The sequence below is a fragment of the Cydia strobilella genome, chromosome Z (genome assembly GCF_947568885.1).
Source record: "Cydia strobilella chromosome Z, ilCydStro3.1, whole genome shotgun sequence".
NCBI classification, from domain to species: domain Eukaryota; kingdom Metazoa; phylum Arthropoda; class Insecta; order Lepidoptera; family Tortricidae; genus Cydia; species Cydia strobilella.
The window spans coordinates 3746984-3762344 of NC_086068.1; the positions used below are offsets into that span (position 1 = coordinate 3746984).

Here is a 15361-nt window from a genome sequence, read left to right on the forward strand (position 1 = left end):
ATAGGCATCGCAATAAGACCATCTTTCTCTATCAAAGAGTGTCAGGCACTTGTTTAGGCCTTAGGCCCCTAGCGACATTCATATTGATAGTCACTGTGACAAGGTACGAAATGGTACTGTACTGAAAATAAATGCTTTGTCTGTACTTGAGTTGCGTGCATTAAGTATTATACATTTTTCTAACAGTCTAGAATCTAAATGGCTCTCATGCACGAATTCTACTTCGTTCCCTTTCCTGTTATCATTAGCGCATTTATTGCCACACCACAACTTAAGTTCTTCAAATGGAACTGCACCAGCAAAAAAAGGATAATCACAATAAAACTATTACTATCGGGTAAGTATATTGCAGGTTGACAACATTCACGCTGATCACGCGATTAAAACAAAGCATACCTAATCTATAACAATGTTTTTCTCGCGTGATAAACGTCAAGTCTCCTGGACCAGTCGTTGCATAAAAAAAATCACATGCCTGTAAGCAACACCGGGCAGATCACGCTCCTCCAAGTCCAGCAGTACCACTCCCGTCTCCAGGCACCTCCGAAGATTGAGGAGTGAGTGGAAGGATAGCGAAGCCACGTGAGGCTGTCCCCAGCGGCCCGCGCTTTCTTCCACGTCTTCCTCGTATTTGATCCATCTGGCTGTTTCCTTCCATTCGGCCTCGCCGTCGCCGGTGGCTAGGAGTTCGTCTAGTTGTACGAATACCTATGGAAGGTAGTTTTATTTATGGGATGTAAAATCAGTTATAACATATAAACAGCTTAATTACAAGATGGAGTAATTAACATAATAAGATAACTCGCGGTCACCACACATAGTTGCTTCTGCACTAGTTTTAAGCATGATCACGTGACCGTGAAGTTAGCCTACAGGACGGTACTCGCTAATTTGCGTGTAAGTTTATAAAATTATGACATGCATTTTGATTTCTGTTTTTCTGTGTATCGTTTGCGTACTGTTACGCCACTAACTTATAGTTTTAAGTCGGGTCCTCACTGAAAACCAGCGCCACGGATTGCCGCGGCATTATGCTGAGTGGTAATCGTATTTATTCTAGCGTTATGTACAAATATGGTACTCACGGAATGCGGATTACGGTCATACAGTTTCTTCTCATTAATAAGGGAATTGAGACGATCGCCTCCCTCCCGCCGTCCCACGTGGACCGTGGACGTATCCTGGAACAAAAAATGAGGTTAGCTCATCAAGTATTTACTTTGGTCAATGTGAAGAAGACCGGCATGTGAAATTTATCGCAGGGAAGATCGTTGCATGGCAAGAACTCGCGTATTTGCAAACGCACGTCGCTCAGACACAGTCAGAAAGAAAAGCTTCACCCCTGCTGCTGTACCGATCTTCTGTAAGTGGAGTACGTGTACAAATGTAAGAGTTAAAAACGATGAAAGAGACAGTAGACGGTCTTCTCATTGATCTTACGTAAAAATCAAGACAGGTTATACGATAACCTTCTTTCGATTGTTATAACATAGTTTTACCATTAGAACGCTGTCGTATATGTAAGACGGTAGTCGTATGTGCATGCGAAGGGTGGTTTCGTTCACCGTGACTCTCAAAAGTATAGTATTTATATGTAGAATATAGTAGTTGATGTAGTCCATTCTGTTTTGCGTTTGCCCTAATTGGAAGATAATCGCAACCTTTAATCAGTCGGTCAATTCCTGCAACTTCGCAATACCTAATTTACAACATGATCCTCCACGAAATGTTGTCTAGACACAAAATGAAAAACACAAGGACAGATAGCAAGATTTACTCGTACGAAAAGTAAAAGTCTGGAGCGTTCTTCTGGCTAGGATCGAAACTCTGGTGGTAAAATATCTCTTTACCATTTCTCGCACCTTCTTGAAGAGTACACCTGCCTGTTACTAGTAATCACCAATTATTCTCCTTTTATAAGTAGTTTGAAATACTTTAGTGTCCTCAGCTGTTGATACCCGCTTTAGTACCTCACTGTACCTTAGTCCGGTGTAGCAGGTGCCAACCAGGCCCTTATGGTCATCCGTCCGGTAACCGGCGAGCTATTTAACCTAGCTCCTCGGCTGTTGATATCCGGTTTTGTACATATCTGTCCCGTATCTTAGTCTGGTGTCCTTCGGGTCGTCTGTCCGGTGACGGAGAGCTATCCTAACCTAGCTCCTCGGCCGTCGAAACCAGCTCCATAGACCCTCTGTCCTGTACCTTAGTCTGGTGTATCAGGTGACGACGCAGGCCCCTCAGGTCATCTTTCTGTCCGGTGACGTAGAGCTATCCTAACCCAGCTCCTCAGCCGTTGTAACCCGCTCCGTAGACCCTCTCTCCCGTACCTTAGTCTGATGTATCAGGTGACGACGGAGGCCCTTTGGGTCGTCCGTCCGGTGGCTGGCGAGGTTTATCAGCATCCGCCTCTCGCAGCTCCTCGGCCGTTGAGACACGCTCCGTAGACCCTCTCTCCCTTACCTTAGTTTGATGTATCAGGTGACGACGGAGGTCCTTTGGGTCGTCCGTCCGGTGGCTGGCGAGGTCATCAGCATCCGCCTCTCGCAGCTCCTCGGCCGTTGAGACACGCTCCGTAGACCCTCTCTCCCGTACCTTAGTCTGATGTATCAGGTGACGACGGAGGCCCTTTGGGTCGTCGGTCCGGTGGCTGGCGAGGTCATCAGCATCCGCCTCTCGCAGCTCCTCGGCCGTTGAGACACGCTCCGTCGGCGTAGGGTGGTCCGTTCGGACTGTTCCGCCCCGCGCGCCTTCTTGGAGAGAATACTTGCGGCCTTGGTGGCGGTGGTGTAGGCGGCTGTGGGAAAAATTGACGTCTTAATTTACACTTTATAATTACGTTACACGGTTAGCATACTGATGTGAATATGTACGCTGCCCCGATGTCTGAGCGAGACAGCGTTATGTACCTATAAATGTCCCCCTTGCACACCGGAGAGGCTGCATCCAATGAGAAAACACCTCAATATCGGGTTTCTGATAGTCAAATACATATATTTATCGTGAGTCATACAAACATTAATGTTAAAATACATTTATAGAAAAATAAGTCGCTATTAGCGGTGTAACTAGGTATATTTCGAATTTACTTCACATTAATTGTGCTTTCTAAAACGTTAGTTTAGCCATACTAAAGTTTTAATTTTAATAACTTGTTAAATGGGTGTCTTAATTTTACACAAATACTAAAAACAGAATAAAATAAATATTAAAGAGGGGCCCATACAACAAACGTGATTTTTTGCCGTTTTTTTGCGTAATGGTACGGAACCCTTCGTGTGCGAGTCCGACTCGCACTTGGCCGGTGTTTTTTTATTTTCTAATGCCGATACCGCTTTATTTATAACAAGTTGGCATGGCGTGGTGTTTTGTTCTGCGCCAGTTGCCTTGACACTGACCGCGAGGCGGTTAGGGTTGCTGCACACCAAGGGCCTGACACTGTTTGATAGAGAAAGATAGTCTTATTGGCAATAAGTTATTGCGATTCCTATAAGAGGAAAGAGGAAATAGTACCATGCTTTGTCCTTATCACCGACCGGGTGGCATCATAGGTAGGAGGCGATAGCGAAATACCGAAATTTATAAGAGTGAAAGAGAAAAAATCCTATGCTGCCCAAATTTTATAATATATGAATATTCTTTCTCTTACCCCCGGTCGCTCGGTGGCGCGTCTATCACTACTTGTATATACTATGTCTATGCTGCACACAGACATTCAGACCAATACGGGATATTACTGCAATGTTCTGCCACCAGAGTGCAGCACTAGCCGTTTTAGTAAACCATAGAGTAACTTATACATACTGTACCTTTTACAGGTTTTTGACAAGCTTTCAGAGATGATAAAATATGACATTGAAGCATCAAGGCGGTTTGTTTATCTACCGGGAAACGCGAATCTGAAATTTCGCTATCTGCCTATTTATCGCTGGAATACGCAAGAGTGACAGAGATGTTAGATGTCGAAATTTCGATTTTCGTTTCGCGATAGACCCTCAGATTTTGGTAGTGGCGCCACTTACGCAGAGTTTCGCGTAATATTCCCTGTTCGAACAATGAGATCTACTAGTTCTAGTGTCAAAAATGACGTGTTTGTTTGAAGAAACGTCATTTCTGACATTGAATTAGATGTCAATGTCAAACGTCATTTTTGACATTGACATCTAATTCATATCGTTTGTAGAACTAGTAGATGTCGTATCGTATCTCATTGTTCGAATTGGCCCAGTGTTTTGTTCAACCGTTATTATTCTGAGGTTCAACCCTAGCAGCCGAGAGTTGGCGGTCGGTCACGCTAATCGTAATCTAATGGGCCGAAACTTTACGATATTTATTGTTTATTGCCTTTTATTATAGCTTAAGCATTGAGTCCGCCATTTGTTTTTATATTGTCTACGATACAATACAATATTATATTGTAATCTTGTGTTGTATTGTTATGATTGTTATTGTAATTGTACCTATTTGATTTCAAATTCTAAATTGAAAATTGTGCTTGTTATTTTCCAAATTCTAAATTATGCTTGTTATTATTACTCAATGTTATTGTTAAATTCAACTTTAAATTCAAAATACCTAATAATTGTACTTTTTTTTCAGAGCAAAGGAATTTTGTATTAACTATAAATGGAAACTCTTTTGGCCTATGTTCTTACTATATCTTTGACCTTATTGTATTATTATGTGCTGTATATTTCCCAAATAAATAAATAAAAAAATAAAAATAAAAATACAATACAATAAATACTCTTTACAGTACATATGGTGCTACTTTCTCGCACTAGTGCGTCAAATAGCACTTTTCGTGCACATGCATGCGTGTCGAAAGTTTAAAGGGCCATATGTACTTTAAAACGTTGTACGATACACGTGCGAATAGGTAATTCGCAACTCGTGTCGATTTAAAACACTCCTTTTAATAATTAAACTTATTTGCCATGATATGTTTTTTATTTACTAGCGCAATGCATAGTAAAACATTGTATGATACACGTGCGTAAAGATGATTTCCGCACTTGTTGCATAAATAGCTATTATTGCACACCTCTATTGTCATAAAATCTTATTAATAAGCCAGCTTGTTTAGTTTTGCTCTCCAAGCTATCAATCCCTTACAGTACCTACTCTGGTCAGTTCATGTATACAGGGTGTCCTTAGCCATTGGACAAAGCCGAAATGTACATATGCAATATGCATTAGGGTATTTAGAATCAGTATACCAAGTATCATAACAACCGGTGTAGCGGTTACGAAGAAATTAACAAATTACGATTTTTTACTTTGGAGCAGTCTGTAAGTATTTATAGCTCCTGAAGTATTAACCTTCTTCGACCTTATTATCTTTTTTATTTATGACATTAATAAGATTCTGATTTATGACAAATGTCATCATTGCCGCACATTTTCGAACAAGTTGTCAAAAACACTGCCAATGATTAATACAGCATGCTTCTTTTTGTTGTCGATAATTGGAATTATTTTTGTCTGAAAATTTATTTTATTAACTTTTGTTCTAATTAAAAAAATATTAACGTTAGAGCATTCCTGAAAAGTAACTCTACGTGGGATTTCAGATTTACTTAAACATGTCAGCATTAAGTTGATATTTTGAACCGCAAAAATGATGGACTATACTATACACTAGACGAAGATCGTCTTATAGAAAAAAAAATTCTGGATGACTTGGGTTTAGATGTAAAGCTTTGATTGAAAATAATAGACAAGATACTAATTTACAATTATAGTACAAAATTGTATTTTTTTCGTAGGTTATTACGTTTTTATAAGAATTTCCGCGAGGTAGTAAAAAAGCCGATTTTTATGATATATATTTTTTTATACTTCCAATATTATTTAAGTAAAGGTTGCAATTAATTTTGAAGCAATTTCAAGTACCTACTCCATAAAAATTATAAGAAAAGATCCAATATAATTGATCTAAAGTTATAGTTTTCCCCTAATTTTCATTTTCCTATTGACTGCTATTTTATTGCACACAACTGTAGGTATTTATTATTTATTTTATTATTCAAATTAGTTACACAGCATTACAGTATTACTACTAAGGCACTGCGAACTAAGAAACAAATAAAAATACAAAGATACAATTATACAATACCATTTAAGTATTTAAGATTTGGGCGACGGCAGCGACATAACAGTGTGGCTCTGTTGCGTCGTCTGACTTGGTATATGTATTTATATCCTATACAAAGGTTTTTCTTGCAATAAACGCGTAGGCGGTTTCACATTAAATTAAATTGGCATAAATTCAAGCTTATTAGATTTAAAACAATTAAATCTAATAAGTAGCTGGTTTCAGTCTGACAATGCAGCATAACCACTACGTGTAATAATGAAGCCCCAAGATATGAGGGACATATTATAAAAAATGAAAATAAAATTTTCAAATTCCACTGATACCACAGAAAACCAGCGCCACGGTTTGCCGCGGCACTATGCTGAGTGGGGATGTGAAATCTTTTTTTGTCTGCATGCTTTTCTTTTTTATGTTCTATGTTGTGGCGTCAAATAAATGTATTTTCTTTCTTTCTTTTCTGATACAACTTCACCAAACATCTCAGAACGATCTTGAAAGACAAGCCTTTTGATAAAAGACGCATTCAAATCCACGAATGGACACACGTCACTACCTCAATTACACACACAGTTACTACTTCAATTATAGAGATAACCCTTTATTTTGCATCGGGGGTTTTTAGAAACTATTTGTCAGATCAAAAGGCAGAAATGGGAATATGATATAGCACCAAAACGCAAAATAGTCACCGTGCCCTGCTCTTAGTTTCAGATAACCGTGGACCAGGCCCAGATTAGGCACTTGGTATGGCACTTAGAATTTAGAAAGACCCCTTTTCCATCTCTAAACCAATGCTAGGTTGTCTCGGTCCCTAGGCCCGGGCCTTGTTAGCCTAGGCAGAAATTCGGCCCTGCCATGAGCAGAGCATAAGTCCCTGGCAAGCTCGGCCGAATTGCACCTTCCCATGCAAATGTAGTTCCGCTCTCATTTTAAAACTATGAGTTGCATTGTAATAAAATTTTGCACATACAACGACATGAGCATGAGGTATATCTACTTAGGTCTATTTATAAAACAAACGAAATAGATTAAAAACAAGTTTTGTATGAAACACTTAATTTCTGTTTTTTTATTCCGTAGACTAAAATGACATTTCATGTGGTACTAAGAAATGTCATGTCTTACACATGAAACGTCATTTTAGTCTACGGAATAAATAACAGACCTTAAATTCGCTGTATTTTTTTAACTATGGTATCTGAAGCTACATAAACTAATTACAGACCTAGATATACCTTATCCTATTGAAAGTACAAAGTTTCAGAGCAATCTATCTAGTCGTTTTAAAATGAGTGCGGAACTACGTTTGTATGGAGAACCGAGCTTACCGGAGACCCATAATAGCCGCGGTAATATCGCAACATGAAAAAAATCATCGAGCCAATAAAAAGTGTGAACGAAATGCAATAGCTTACTTACCGTTCACTCGGAGCATCCGAAGCCCGCGAATACGTGACAGGCATAGTGTACTAGTAGCTTCAACAACGGGTAGTAAACTTTTTTGGGGGGATTTATTACTATTATTCACGTATTTCCTGTCGCAAACATTACAGATATTCAAAAGATTACATCCCTATGACCAAATTTACACTGTAAGCCAACAAGTTTGATCTACGTTTCGTACACCGTCACGAGGAATAAATACTGTAAACGTATCAAACTTGACTTTAATAGGTTAATTCGTTGAGCGCTAATGCCAATCTTACGCGGACACATTTTTTATAGTGGCTTAAGATTTTGTAAGGAGAAAGAAATGAAAATTACATTAAAATTTACAGCTGATTAGTCCAAAATATGTTCACAAAAAAATTGATTGAAACGCCCAAATATTCACGCAGTTGACTGACAATTCGTAATCTTGTTGTAATGGTTAATGTTTAATTCGGCTATTTCATTTGAAGTTGTATACTCCACTTTTTTATTTGGATTTTTTAATGTTAATTCTATTTAGAATCACGAGCTTCGATTCTGAAAAATAGGAGAAAAAAAAGTGTCCATTTTGTATGACAGTAACGTGTCGAAAATCGTATGGAAATTTAGGGGCCACTTTTTTTCTCCTACAAAGATCGAAAGAGCTCGTGATTCTGAGTATACATAAAAATACAATAACATAAACATTCCCAAGTGTAGTGTACAACTTTTAGTAAAATGCCTGCCAGTGTACCCGTTAGCACAGAGCAAAGAAACGTGCACTGTCGTGAATGTCGCGGGAGACTGGCTGTGCTAAACCGAGAATTGGCACCATACAAAACACGATGGGACGGGACGGTTGGCGTGCGACCAGATCACACTCACTTGTCAATTATTATCAAGTGTCAATACGTTACTCATAGTAACATTACAGATTTAAAATGATGCTCACGATAAAGATAATTCAAGTGTGCAAAAGGGAAGCCATCGCGAATATGAACATTTAATGGGTGCGAAAGAGGCAGTCTACAAAAAAATGGTTGTCTGTAAAGTCGATTTACGGACGATAATTTTGTGTGATAACGTCATAAGAAAACATTGATGAAAAGGCCGTAACGTTACCATGGAGATCTGTCCACAACGTGACACTTTTTCGTGCATGCTACCGGTGTTCATCGATTTATAAGACGTTATCACGTCAAAAATGTGACCACTTTTGAGCTAAAGCCCGGCCTGAATGTACAAATACAAAACGTAAGGTTAGCGGACTGGAAATACGAAGCTTTATGATACACTGTTGTGGGTGACTATATATATTTAAATATATTGCGTGAAAAGCAAATAATTTACGCAATCACATATTAATTATGGGCTTAATACTTTCAGACACAACATCATTCCGACATTTTACTTACTTCATTCTTTGAATCAGTGTTTTTTACTCTTTGATTCAGACTTTGGTCATATTTTAAATTTTTGACAGGCAATCTAGACTTGTGAGTAACTTATAGGTAGACATGACAATGTAATAATGGGGTGTCCCAAAAGTAAAGAGACAAATTCATTTTCAAAATATGAATTTAAGGAAAACATTAAAAGTAATGATTTCGGTTGAAAGTAGTAACACAATTAATTAAATTATTAGATTGACACCGAATTTGCTCCCACGACAACTTGAATATTTTGTTTTCTTAGATTGTTCGCGGCCAGTCACATTACGGCTGTTCCCGATTCTGCATCCACTCCTTTGGCCATACAAAGTATTTCGTAGTTTTGGTACAATTTTTTGGTCCTAAGTCACATCTATACGACTGAATGGAAATTAATGAATGGTTGTATGGAAATGTAGACTTTCACGTGTCCAAATCAACTTTTCCGATTCCAAAGTCAGGTGTCTTGAAATAGATTACGTTTGTCATGTGTAACCCTGAAATGAGTCTTACGCATTTTTTTGCAGAAAAAATCTTGGCTAGCTTCGTGAATAATTACGCTTTGCGGAACTCGACTGCTTTCTGACCAATTGTGACATTGATGGTATAAAATTAAGTCGTATTCAACTTTTCATTTTGTTTTAAATTATACTATTGGCTACGATGTAGCTGTACGAGCGTAGCTTAAAAGTGAATGAGAATAAACTCCTCTGTTACGAGATGCGTAGCTCCGGTCACGGCGTTATCCGTAATTCCGTAGTAAGCAAATGTAGGTAAAGCAGAGTTTTCTTGTTGCTCGTTGACGTAATACACAGATTAAGATTATGTGTGCAAGATGAAACTGGGTGATTTAACTATTTCTTGTTGTATCAGCCAGGCGATAATAGTCGCATAGTTTGTTTATAGAACTCTTGTGCCAAGTTACATTATCGTGTTCGGTAGATGGCCCATTGTGGATAGGGCCATAACTACCACAAAAACGCATGTGTGGTTAATTTAAATGCCATAAATCCAGGATTGAAAAAGTGTACTGTGCTCACGCGGTCCGCTGCTCGCGCCGCAAGTCGCTCTCGTCGTTCGTCGTCGTTCCGGGGCCGGGCTGTCTCACTCCAATACTGTACTGTACTCACGCGGTCCGCTGCTCGCGCCGCAAGTCGCTCTCGTCGTTCGTCGTCGTTCCGGGGCCGGGCTGTCTCACTCCAATACTGTACTGTACTCACGCGGTCCGCTGCTCGCGCCGCAAGTCGCTCTCGTCGTTCGTCGTCGTTCCGGGGCCGGGCTGTCTCACTCCAATACTGTACTGTACTCACGCGGTCCGCTGCTCGCGCCGCAAGTCGCTCTCGTCGTTCGTCGTCGTTCCGGGGCCGGGCTGTCTCACTCCAGTACTGTACTGTACTCACGCGGTCCGCTGCTCGCGCCGCAAGTCGCTCTCGTCGTTCGTCGTCGTTCCGGGGTCGGGCTGTCTCACTCCAATACTGTACTTGTACTCACGCGGTCCGCTGCTCGCGCCGCAAGTCGCTCTCGTCGTTCGTCGTCGTTCCGGGGCCGGCCTGTCTCACTCCAATACTGTACTGTACTCACGCGGTCCGCTGCTCGCGCCGCAAGTCGCTCTCGTCGTTCGGCGTCGTTCCGGGGTCGGGGGTGGCCGGGGCCGGGCCATCGAACTGGACGTGACGGTCGCCATCCTCGCGCGGGCTGCTCGATGAAGAAGGCGACATGGTCTGCAACAACAAGCGCTTTTAATATCGCTTTTATATAATATTTCATTATAAAGTTTTATTTGATTAATATAATTGGCCGAAAGGGATTATTATTGCCACGTTGGCTACCGTAAACCGAAAAAATTAAAATAAAGAAGTAGAACCGGCGACCGCTACTTTTCACAAAAAAAATCCTAAATTGCGAATGTGTGATCCCACTACGACCCATATTCACCCCCTATAACTTAATTTAATTAGATACTTTTAATTTATAAATAAGTACTCATGTTCAACCCTAAGAGGATATAATCAAACGGAGTAGCCATTAACAGGCATTCTCCTCTGTCGAAAACAGTCGGCCAATGGTCATACACAATGTATGGACTGACGTTTATCTGACATGGCTATTTTTACGTTACGTATACATTTGACGCTCTCCCCGCAAAAATCGGCACTTTCGTAGGTTCAACCGCTAAAACTCAATGTCAGTAGATATTTTGAAATTTACATGGGAAGGAGTAGTTAAGTAAGCGGTCGCGCTCCCATAACAAATTTATACTCCATATTTTACAGGATAATTTAGCGCCAGGATAGTTGAGGTGAATGATTACACACACAGCTACACAGAGAACTAATCGCAAAAACAGTATTGAGTAAGTGAATGAAATGATATGAAGCTAAAAATAAATGAAGAAATAAATAAATGAAGAAACTTTTTGTTGAAGTTGGCGGTTCAACTTGCTATCGATACGAAATAGTTATTTGTTATACAAGGGTGCAAAGTTGTATTTTACCCGCGAGTGTGGAATTGAAACATGAGCAAGCGAAAGGATTCTATAGTTGAACCACGAGCGAAGCGAGTGGTTCTAAAATAGAATCCTGAGCGCAGCGAGTGTTTGAACACACGAGAAGTAAAATACATTTGCACCCGTGTGTAACACAAAACTTTTCCCCTCACTATAGCGAGGAAAGTGCAACATCCACAGGCGTTAGATCATCTTCATCACTGGAATCACTAATTTTTTTACGATATTATAACAGAAAACACTAGAAATTCTGATTTTTACGTGAGTCGGTGAGAAGAACAGTAAACATTTTGTTGACAATGTTGACATTTCTGTTCTGACGTATGAAATGTCAACGATGCGTTTTGAAATTGCATCGACTCAACTTGTGCGTTCAGAATTATATTTAACATCATTACAAAAAATCTAACGTTTCTTATGGAATTTTAAGGTTTATGACTTAAAATTATTAAATTAAGCTAAATTTGGTATTTTTTATTAGATTCTCAAACCATTTATTTAATGATAATTTATATCGAATCGAACGAACCATTATCATGAGCGTTTTACGTTTTGTTATCTGTCAAGCTACTTAAACACGCTCCATCCAAGGTCAAATTACTTTCCCCACTAGTGGATAAAATGCGTTTTTCCCCGCTTGTTTTAAAGGATAATAGACGGCTCTCCGAGCTAGTGAGGGGAAAAAATAATTCTTATTTCAAAAACTCCATGTCATTGCATGATTTTGTTGCCGTGTGCGTGACTTAAACTCTAATAGTGCCCATACCTATAACTGTCTAGGTAATCTCAATTATTCAATACATTATCCGACCGTCCGGGGTTTATTACGACCGGTCTGGCCTAGTGGGTAGTGACGCTGCCTGTGAAGCCGATGGTCCTGGGTTCGAATCCCGGTAAGGGCATTTATTTGTGTGATGAGCACAGATATTTGTTCCCGAGTCATTGGTGTTTTCGATGTATTTAAGTATTTATACAAGGTGGCAAAAAAATAAGTGCATTCCCTTTGCCAGGGAGGTTCTGGGATTATACTGAGCAACTTTTACTATGGAACCAAACCCGAAATCGCGAAAAAAAATTTGGCTGTTTCATACATTTTGGCTGGTTCATTTTTTATGGGAGGGTAATTATTTATTTGCGAATGCACTTATTTTTAGCCACCCTGTATATTACATATATCGTTGTCTGAGTGCCCATAACACAAGCTGTGTGCACATCATAGTGTTGTGTTCCTGCCGGTGAGTAAGGTTGCCAGAGCTCGAGGGAGAGGAGTGTTAGGGTCGGCAACGCGCATGTAACTCCTCTGGAGTTGCAGGCGTACATAGGCTACGGAAACTGCTTAACATCAGGCAGGCCGTATGCTTGTTTGCCACCGACGTAGTATTAAAAAAAACTGCCTTGGGCTTACCGTGGGACTTAGTCAATCTGTGTATGAATGTCCTATAATATTTATTTATTATAAAGTACGCCAGTATTATTTAACCTTAACATTGAATATCGATTAATACGTCGTCCCGCGACATCGCTAGCCTGTACGAGTCAAACAGATGGATGCAACCTTCGGAAATGTCCTTGGTTTTTACATTTTTAGAAATATGTGTAATTAATTACTGTCTCAATAAACGAGACAGCGGTTATTTGTATTGATATTGTATTTGAATGATAGTCGGAAGTGTCGTGTTCTATATTACATGCACGTTCATATGTGTGTTGAATACAAAAGTTACTTAAAGCCCTTTCGGTCTCTGAAGTCGAATGAGGGCTAACGCGTATGAATTCGCCGCTAGGGGCGCTAGTGTAGATGGTGGTCTTCGCAAAGTTCGAAATGTCACATGTCACTTGTCACTTCAACGACTGACAGCTGTTCTTTAGTCTTTTGGACCACCATCAACAGAGGCGCCAACTGGTGAACAAAAGAACGATAACCCTCATTAGGCTAGATGACAAATTCTCATTAATGGTATCAATTGATCAAGTTTATTTTTAGGATCGAATGTTTATATGGGACCCATTGCATTAAAGCAACACAAAAGTCAGAAATGAAAGTCAAAGTCCGACAGTTGTACTTCACTCGCGAAACGCTCCAAACAAAACTATAAGTGAACGTGACGTCAGGTCACTGAGAGCCCATTTTGAATGTATGGACAAAACAAGAAAATTGCGTTTTTGTCGGTGAAATATTGCGTTTATGTGATCTTTTTTTGGATAAAATGTAAGGAATCGAATGGTACCCTTACTTACTTTTTTCGTTATTGGAAGTTAAAATTTTTACTTAAATTTTGAAACTTTGAAGTCCTGTATTTTTGTATTATTTTCATTTTTTTTTATCTACATTATTGTGATAAATTGGTCATTTATTATCTATGTTAGATTTTGTTATAAAATTCAACATGTGTCATCATCCCTATTGGTTCATTTAAATGTAAATTTAAAAAACACATTTTAAACTTACAAAAAAATATAAATATTTGGTATACTTCTGTGCCATCCCTACTAGAACGAACGCGTCCCATAATATAATTTATTTCACCTTGTATGACGGATTAATGACTGTTTAGGTACCGTAGTTTGTTATTGTGGTTTTTAATTGAGTAATAATTATAGCCTTATTAAATTTACTCGAAACTTTTGTACTTATATAGAATTTGTACTTTAGCGTGTAGTTGCGCTCTCTGAAAAGGGTTTCCACGGAAGACCAGCGTCAAGATCCTTACGTAAGCGAACGACTCGCGAACGTTCGCAACGAGATCGCCTACGTAGTACACTTCTATAGGTATCAGGTACGTAGTATTAGGTGGTATCTTGACATTAAGCTGAGTGAAGACCTTTTCAGTGACGCTTAATAATAAATTAGTTCTGTCTAGCATCAGTTGCGTTCTCCCGCGCGAGTCCATAGTTGAAGTCGCGCTAGATGTGTGGAGTCGCGCGCGAGCACGCAACACATGCTAGCAGGTCTGTTGTCTCATGTAATACCTAAATTTAAGCGTTTTCTGAATAAATTTCTTCTATTCTATTCTACGATGCCCTGGAAGGCATAGAACAAACAAATTTACATAGTAAAGAAAACCTGACAGTTTGAAAAATATTAAAAAAGAACTTAAAATCGTTATATATCATTCATAGTCATTCAAAATTCAAAAACAACTAAATATACTGTTAGAAGTATTAGAACAAATTAAATTATTTACAGAAAATACTTTAATTTATTTTTATTTTAAGTAGAACACTACTATATAAATTATAAACTGAAATAAATGTCATATACTAAGAAAAAGTGACCAAGGCCTCCAGTGCCCCAGGCTGGAATCGAACCAGCGTCCTCTGCTATCGCCTTCACTCACCACTCTTTCTCACTTTCTCTCTTTCATTCTTTCTTTTCTTTTCTTTTCTTCGTCACTTTTTCTTAGTATATGTCATTTATTTCAGTTTTTAACTAAATATGATTTCTAATTCTCTAAAATGATACCCCACTCGACTCGAGTTTACTAACCTGATTCGGCGACATGGTTGAGGTCCGGGACGGCTCCGCCGGCGAGGTCCCCGAGCTGCTCCAGCCCAAACCTTCTCGGGTTGATTCTGGAACAACAACTCTAGTTAGATATTCTCTCCAATAGGCAAAGGGAGCGTGCGTGGAACCCCCCTTTTTTTGCCCCGAAGTGTGAATGTTACGTTGAAATTTCGTGCCTAATACCTTCAATGGCATGGTGTAGCACATGTCACGTAGGATGGTGACGTCGACGATCACCACCGGGTGCTAACATCGATCTCTCAGCACTACATCACGACCATTATTGAAGAACTGGTGCATTAAATTATTCTAGGTCCTTTTTTACCCACCGTACTAGGAGGGAACCGAGGCGTCATCGTCGTAGGTCCGTCGTCCAGGTGCAGCTACTTACTGTACTCGGAACCGGGGCTGCC

General features: G+C 39.6%; 1 protein-coding gene and 1 long non-coding RNA gene across 2 annotated transcripts in view; one reads left to right on the plus strand and one right to left on the minus strand.

Annotated features, from left to right (window-relative positions):
- Positions 1-15361, minus strand: part of LOC134754578 (anion exchange protein 3) — a 146933-nt gene that overhangs the window by 26498 nt on the left and 105074 nt on the right. The window contains exons 3-7 of the mRNA XM_063690895.1: positions 14931-15016; positions 10519-10658; positions 2593-2794; positions 1086-1181; positions 476-708 (exon numbers count right to left, since the gene is read on the minus strand). Of these exons, the coding sequence (XP_063546965.1) occupies positions 476-708; positions 1086-1181; positions 2593-2794; positions 10519-10658; positions 14931-15016 (757 nt within the window). The remainder of the gene's footprint in view (positions 1-475; positions 709-1085; positions 1182-2592; positions 2795-10518; positions 10659-14930; positions 15017-15361) is intronic.
- Positions 14026-14453, plus strand: LOC134754589 (uncharacterized). Its single transcript, XR_010128940.1, has 3 exons — positions 14026-14154; positions 14235-14298; positions 14393-14453. It is a non-coding gene; the product is annotated as an uncharacterized LOC134754589 (long non-coding RNA).